At 36.1% G+C, this 8,520-nt stretch overlaps 1 protein-coding gene across 1 annotated transcript; it reads left to right on the forward strand.

The window, feature by feature from the left end:
- Positions 1-5,922: 5,922 nt before the first annotated feature.
- apom (apolipoprotein M) lies at positions 5,923-8,273 on the forward strand. The gene is made up of 7 exons (XM_073848053.1): positions 5,923-6,145; positions 6,233-6,372; positions 6,460-6,533; positions 6,674-6,781; positions 7,771-7,869; positions 8,001-8,038; positions 8,122-8,273. Exons 1-6 carry the CDS (start codon positions 6,020-6,022, stop codon positions 8,027-8,029), a joined length of 576 nt encoding a protein of 191 aa, XP_073704154.1. The 5' UTR covers positions 5,923-6,019; the 3' UTR covers positions 8,030-8,038; positions 8,122-8,273.
- The last annotated feature ends 247 nt before the right edge of the window (positions 8,274-8,520 follow it).

Below are 8,520 nucleotides of genomic sequence, written 5' to 3' on the forward strand. Positions count from 1 at the left end.
GTGTAGGCTGTTTTAACTAAAATTAACTTGCACTGGCATCTTCAAAAAATATATCACGAAGCCCACTAGTAACGTTTTATCCAAGGCAGGTTTAAAAAAAAAAGATACTTAATGTCCTAATTGAAGTATAACCTAATCCTGGCTTAACCTGAAGGCCTAATTTGCTGCTACCACTAAGTTACTACTGCTGTTGCTGTTTACAGTTTCTTACTCACCACAGGATAGGAGCAGTTGGCCTTCTTCCATCATATCCGCGAATCTAAATCCGTGAGTTCCTGGTCTCTAGTTGGCACTCATACTCGGTCGCGATGTCAAACTGTATCCCGGCACATCGCTTTGTGTAACGTTACTCATAGTAGCAGCAGCTGCATCGCTTGTTTGCAGCGTTGAATCTGGCATCTTTCTTCTTTTCTTCATAGTAATATTCACTGTTCCTTCCAGAAAAGCAAACACGCGCGAAAAGTTTAAAGAGCGTCTCGCTGCAGCCTGCGGTGGACATCCAACCCCGCCCACATCCAAGTGTGATGCCAGACGCCACGCCCATGTTCAAACACGTCACACATCCAACATATTAAATAGTATTAACACATATTAAAATAGTGATAATATGATTAGCAATGTTCACATTTGTGGACATATCTTTAGAGAATTATATGAAAATGAAAATATGCTAAGTGTTACTTTTACAATAACAAAACTTAATTGTCCGTCTAAATCTGATCTTGTCTAAGCTATGTCAAAATCGATTATAATAAACGTGAATTTATGTCATTACACAAACAAATAGGGTAAGGTTTAAATCTTTTATTACCAATTACCATTTTCCTAACTTTAATCAACCAAAGCAAGCGTTTTACCGGCTGTTCGAATGTAATTAGTTCCATATGAAAGATGACCTATAGGTTTAATTTGTATTATTTAATACAAACTGTTTTGTTTACATCCCCGATACAACATACTTCCGCCATTCTTGCACATGCGTACAACATCGGGATTCTTTTTTTTTATTTTTTTTTTTATTAAAGAATAATTGGACATTACAAAAATATTGAAATAGAAATCCAGATACACAAAAATACAAGCTTAATCTGTATACAGTAATACAATATGTAATAAGAGGGGGAAAATAATAATAAAAAAATAAAAATAAACTAATACCATAGACAGAAAAAAATAAATAAATAAACGTATAAATAAAAAGTAAATAAATAAACAAAAACTAAATTAAAACCTAGAAACAACTAAACAATAGTTCAAATTTTCTTCCTTTTCCCTTACATATACAAAAATTACATTGTGGGAGCATAACCAGAAAAAAAGTTCTCCGTGAAATGTAACAACAAATGTATTCATTTGTTTTCAAGACTTTTTAAAAACTTCTATTTCTGATAAAAATAAATTACATTTTGGTATGCATTTAGCAAATTTCTGTTTATGAATATAATATTTGCCTTGCAAAATGTAAAAGTTAACAACGTACTCAATCATTTTACTTTTATGAGAATAAGTACAGATAACATATTTTTAAAAAAGCATATAATTAACATTTCTTTGCAGAAATAGAAAGGTGCTAACATCAGACCAAAAATCAAAGACTATTCACAATTATAAAACAAATGACACAAGTCTTCCTCATGTGTGTTACAGAAACTGCAGGTATTATCAATGTCCATGAATTTAGAAAGGGCTACTTTACATGGATAAATTTCGTGAAGTATTTTGAAATGCACCGCTTTAAGGCTACCGATGGGGAGGGGAGTCACACATGGATGTGGGCGGGGTTGGATGTCCAAGTTCTTTGACCGCAGTCTGCAGCGAGCCCTACTTGTAGGGGTTTGGCGTTTGGCTGTGTTCTGAATTTCAAGTTGAACTCTGACCCGCCAATTCACATCACGTGAACAAACTGACCAACCGCAGATCGATACGTCACAGCGTGACCTCGTAGCTGAATTAAAAGAACATAAATTTAAAACTGCAGCGAAACTGGCTGCAGGAAAGAAGTAGATTGTGTGTAAATCGTGATCACAATTTAATAATAAACATTGTAAGTTAGGCTCATTAATTGTAATGATATAATTTCAAACTGATTTTAAACAGACAGCTCGTAACATTATTTACACTGTTGCAATTTTGCAATGTAGAAACGCTTTCATGCTGGGTTTTTTTTCATATACTTTTTTATTGTTCCAAAACATTCAGAAAAATGTGTTATATATATACTGTATTAGTAACCAAACACCAACCAAAGAACACCCACCCCATCCCTGACAGAGCCATAAGAACATATAGGCTACACATATGCAACAAAATAAATAAATAATAAAATAAAACAGGCAATTTTGTAAAATACATTAAAACTCAGTTCAACACATATAAACAAAGGCTGCGTCCGAAATCGCATACTACTTAAGTAGGTACTACATTTAAATTTAAACGTACTACCCGACCGTTAAAACCAAGCGTGCCGTAGGTGTCCTGAAAAGTGAAGCCAAAAGTTTTCGATCGCCCCCCGGTGGCTGGCTGCAGTATAGGTCATAAACCCCGCCCTCTCCATGTAATCTAATGGGACGTGAGCCAAACTAAATAATCGAATTACACGGCAAATAATTTTTTTCCAAAGGTGATTTCCATCGTGTGAGGTAGTTTTTATAATGCTGATTCATGCTCAGGTGTTCGTTTTTCTAATAAGTTTGCTTTTAAGTAGTTATTTGATGCTATAAAAACGGGGTGTGGTGTCATGATTGTGATCGTGCGATTGGGTCTGCGGGAGTTTGGGCGGGACTTTGACACCGCGGCTCCGCCTCACGACACTACTGCGCATGCTCTGGCTCCAAAAGAACCTCTACTGCGCATGCTCTGGCTCCAAATGACGTAACTTCCCCCAAGATGGTAGCGGCCATATTGAGCTGTTTTGGCTTCACTTTTCTATAGTGGAAAGAAGCGGAAACGCGTTGTCCATCTTTTTTTACAGTCTATGGTTAAAACAGTACGTTCTATATAGTATGAATGTGGGTAGTATGAATGGAATTCGGACATACTACATCCGCCATATTGATGTTGTCACTTGTCTTGCGTCATCACAACAGCGCGAAAATTTACACTTGAAAAGAGCCGCGTCTCCTATGCGCGTCTCCACTTTCCGCCATTTTTCGAATATGACGCCTCCTCCCGCGGAGCCTCATGGGATAGGAAAGCGTCCATGGTATGCGTACTACAGAATTCTGGCGGAAGCAGTAGGTCATCCGGATACTTCTCGCCTACTGAATTTCGAATACTATGAATTCGGACATACTACTCGCCTCGCTTACTGTTTTTCGCGTACTATATAGTAGGGTAGTATGCGATTTCGGACGCAGCCAAAGACTATAGAATACCAAAGACATGTCACTCGTGTAGTTTTGAATGGGGAACAATGAAACGGTCATCATGGCCGCGAAGCTCCGCCTTCTTAGTGAAAGAGCCAATCGTTGATCAGTAAAGTCAGCGCGTCACAGCATCTGCCGTTAGAAGTCCCGGTTGCTATAGAAACAGCCGGCGCTCTAAGACGTGCGTTCAGTATTGCGCATGCGCACTGGCTCATCTAGCCGGAAAAATAAGCGTTTTTTTTAACGCTATTCAAGCACAAGGAACCATATTTATGAGGCAGTTCTTGTTGGATTTCTTTGGAGATTTAAAATATGAAATTTAATCGTAAGCTTGGTGAACAGTTTAGGAGAATTTGATGTTTCCCCATTCAAACAGATAGGAGCTGCACTTGTATGCCCGAGAGGCGTTTCAAAGATGGCCGCCGAGTGACATGACTTGCCTTAAAGGGACTTTGATATAAATTCCAAAGAAAGTGAAAAATAATCAAATAAGTCATAACAAGCATAATTCACGTATTAACACAGTAACTGTCATTAAACACTTCAGCATGATCATATTATTTGGTGTTACTCAACAGTCAGTCCATTCTCATCTAAAAACGAAGGAAGGATTCCCAAATCTTTTAAAATATGTGCATTTTTATTTGATTGAGTAAGTTATTCTTTCCATTGCTATACAAGAATCCAGAGCGATAGAGCTGGACCATGGGATACTTTTCCAGTGAATGGCAATCAGGCGTTTCGCATGCAAAAGACACAGATTTACAAACTTCTTTTCATATGTTTTCAAAGATAAGGCAGGTGGAAAAAGACCAAGAATAGAAATTTTAGGTCAGACAGGAATTTCTTTACCAATAGTTTTAGAAATTACACCTGTTAATTCTTTCCAAGAGGATTGTAAGTACTCACATTGCCAAATACAATGAAATAGTGTGCCCTTGTAATTCAAACAATATCCAGAATATTTCTATTAAATTAATTTAACATTTCCAACATGACCAGCTAAGGACCAGCATAAACCAGCAAAGGACCAGCATCCCAGCATCAAAACATACCTAACCAGCATATGCTTTTTTTTCAACAGCGAACATTAATATCAGCAGCATATGTGCAAATACTAACCTAGCTGGGAACTAATTTCAGGCGCTGCGTGATATTACTACGCCTACTGCGTCCATATTACGTCGGCAAAATTCCTTGACTATTACGCCAGAATGGAGTGTGTAGTTCCTAATCTTATCAGCCTAGAAAATCACTGCTTTACATTTTCCACTGGTATTAGTACACAATATAACTACAGAAGAGTCAAGTTTTAAATAGGACAAAAATCGAAACTCGTTGGTCATTTTTGAACGTGATGCGTTTGGTCTAATAGGATTCAATGATCTATGCTAAGCTATGCTAAAAGTGATATCGCCAGAACTGCAGAACGGCTGAATGGATTTCAAAACAGTAAAACTCAATGTATTAACTCGGGGGGAGTAGGAGAATGAGCCTATTTCCAAAAACAACGGAGTGTTCCTTTAAATTAAGTGGAATTATTAATACAATCAAAAAATTTCAAATGAAAGGTGATTCATTTTTATACGTTTAGGGAAATTCTAAAAATGTAAAAAATCTGAGTCTGTGACCATCATACACCAACTCATATATGCAAACATCGCTCTGACTTTTGGCAACTGCTTCTCCAGAAAGCTTTAAGAGGGCATTAAATAACTGAACATTTTTTTGCACTGGAGAGCAATGGAACCATTAATCCAAAGGTCACAATAACAATACATTGATTGGAAAAATAGTAGTAATCTAAATTTCCATTCTGTTTTTCACTCTTGTTACTGTCCAGGAGAAACAGTAAGTGATCTCAAGCCAAGTCAAGTTGAGTTTATTGTCATTCCTCTACATGTGTGGACATAAAGTGGAACAAAATGTTGTGTCTCGTAGGACCACATAAATAAACAAATATTAACATACAACACTACACGTAAGAGCAATTTTTTAAACCTACATATAGCTTACTGAAGCTGTAATTTAAGTATACATATACTATAAATAGTTGACTATACACCTAACCTAAGACAGACTATACAAGTACTTTACATAATACTATACAATATTGCGCAATATATTGTGCAAGGGAGGTATGAAGGTTAAAAAGCAAGTAGTGCAATATGACTTGTGGTGCATTCACAAGTAAACATTTGTGTGATCTTGTCGAGTCCTCATAACATGGAGTGTTTGTAAGAAAGTGTCTGGTGCGTATATTTCAGTGTTATTCCTTACATCCTCTTCTGTGATATTCCTTTACTGTTGAGTTCTTTGTTTCTGCTACCATCAAGGTTCATTTGTGAGACACTGTAAAGACTAAACAACACTGTCACATTATCCTCCATTTGAATGGCTTTACATGTATTTTTCTGCAAGATGCGTGGGTAGAGAGAGTGGTCCAGGACAAGGTCAGACGTATTGAGGTGCACATTGCCCTGACAAACACACCATCAGCCATTACCACACCACCTAACAAACAGAAAAATGCTAACAAATCAGGGTGAAAGTTCCCTTGAGCACTGTATTTAAAACATCTCCATCAAAGCAGCTGTGACTTAGAAGACATCAGCATTCGTTGTATATCACTGGCTATCTCATTTTTTGCAGCCATGCTTATAAGCCAATTATGGGGTGTTGTGAGCTCAGCAATGAGTTTTTTTTATGCTGGGATACAGGTCATGGTGCCATGCCTTCCTCCAGCTCCTCTCTCCACGGCTGTTATTAATACTGATGAGGTAAGAGGCTTGAAAAGTCTTTATTCATTTTGTCACACTGTGCTCATAATATTTGACTATTTTAATATAAAATGTCTGCCTGTGCAGTATATGGGCTCCTGGTATTTTGTGGCAGCAGCTGCATGGGATGAAGACGATCTTAGGTCCTTCAAGACCACCGACAGCTCTATTCTTCACATTCAGAAAGGCACTAACGACACCCTGACGGTGACTGAAACCTCTCGTGTGTGAGTGGAAGATTTATGACTGTTCTGCTATTTACTATATGTGATGTTTTTAAGTCTGTAAAAGTGTTTTTGTTTATGACATGACAGTGGAGATAAGTGTCAGAGCAGTACTTGGGGCTACTTTGCTTTGTCTGCGACGGACCCTTTCCTGTTTAGAACCGGTAAGAACTGTAAAACAGCACTGATTATCCATGTTTTACATTGTATAAAGGGTTCATATCGAACAATATTCTTCCATGACATTCATTCATTATGTTAATCATTATTATTGTTATTAAAATAAATGATTTCTTGTGAGCAGATTTCGATACTGTTGCACTGATCTGGGATGGCAAGCTTGTAAACTGCCCTTCATGCATTATAATACTGTTTGTGGATGAAAACGAGGAAGCCAGTGCTATGCTGTTTGGTCAGTATCATGTTTCAGCATTATATTCTTTCATGTACATGATCAAAGCAACATGTTAAACTCGACACCAGTGAAAACATTCAATTCAGTGTGCACCCTCCATGAAAACTTAAAGTAACACTTCCAGTCAAAAGTTTTTGAACAGTTTTTTAATGTTTTTTTTTTTTTTTTTTTAAGAAATCCTACATTTGTTTAATCCAAAATACAGGAAAAGAATGTGAAATATTTTTATTACCATTTAAATAACTGCTTTCTACTGAAATATATTTTAAAATGTAATTTATTCCTGTGATCAAAGCTAGATTTTCAGCATCATGACTCCAGTCTTCAGTGTCACATGATCCTTCAGAAATCATTCTAATACGCTGATGTGTTGTTCAAGAAACATTTTTATTATTATCAATATTTAAAACAGTTGGGTACAGGACTCTTTGATGAATAGAAAGAGCTAAAGATTAGCATTTATCTGAAATAAAAAGAAAAGACATTTATAATGTCACAAAAGATTTCTATTTCAGATAAATGCTGTTCTTCTGAGCTTTCTATTCATCAAAGAAACCTGGAAAAAAAATTCGACTTGGCTGTTTTCGACATGATAATAATACGTCTTTTTAAAGCAGCAAATCAGAATATTAGAATGATTTCTAAAGGATCATGTGGTAAAGTAATGATGCTAAAAAATCAGCTTTGAAATGACAGAAATAAATTACATTTTAAAATCTACTCAAAAAGAAAACAGTTTTTTTAAATAGCAAAAATATTTTACAAATTGTACTGTTTTGCTGTACTTTGGATCAAATAAATGCAGGCTTGGTGAGCAGAAGAGACTTCTTTGAAAAACATTACAAATCTTACTGTTCAAAAACTTTTGACTGGTAGTGTATAATATGTCTGTATATGTGCTGCACGTATATGTCGCCATTTTAAAGCGATTCAGTTACACAACAGACCTATATTCATAATGAATGTCTGTCTGTGCCCCATTGCAGATCGTAATGAAAAAACTCCAGATGAATACATACAGGAATTTAAGTCAAAGATGGAGTGTGTTTTAATGGAAGACTTCTTAAAGGCACCTCTGAAAAATGGTTTGTCCCTGATGCATTTGATTCTTGGTCATGTCACTTAAGATAAGCAAAGACTTATATACATGGGATAAATATGATGTGTGAAAGTAATTCCATCAACTTATTTATCATATCTGTATCTTTGATTTTAGGTTATTGTAAAATTGATGAGGCTGCTTAAAATACAGAGGTAAGGGCAAACACTGTTTCTAAACTGTTTATACTGAAAAGTATTATTTTTTTAATACTTTGCATAATTTCTCACTCCTAAAGATCACGAGCTGATGCAGAGGTCTGATGGACTGAACTGATGGAAATTAGGATTCACTGTTTTGGGTTTAGTGACTTAACAATAATTGCATTCTCGGTGTTATTCTAAATGAGATGGCTTCAAAATAAATGAAAGCAATACTTCAATAAAACAATTTGTTTTGTGTGTTTGTGAATAACAAAACTGATTTTTAATATCTCTAATATCATTATAATGTCCTAATTTCATTTCCATGTTCTATCGGGACCTTCCATAATGGTTTTTATACTGTACAAGCTGTATTTTCTATTCCCTTAGCCTAACCCTATTCCTAAACCTGCCCCTCAAACAAAACATTCGGCATTCTCAGAGTTTCACAAAACCGCTTTCCAAAAATGTCTCCACAAGGTCAAAAATGACTG

Source organism: Garra rufa, chromosome 10, assembly GCF_049309525.1.
Source record: "Garra rufa chromosome 10, GarRuf1.0, whole genome shotgun sequence".
NCBI lineage: Eukaryota > Metazoa > Chordata > Actinopteri > Cypriniformes > Cyprinidae > Garra > Garra rufa.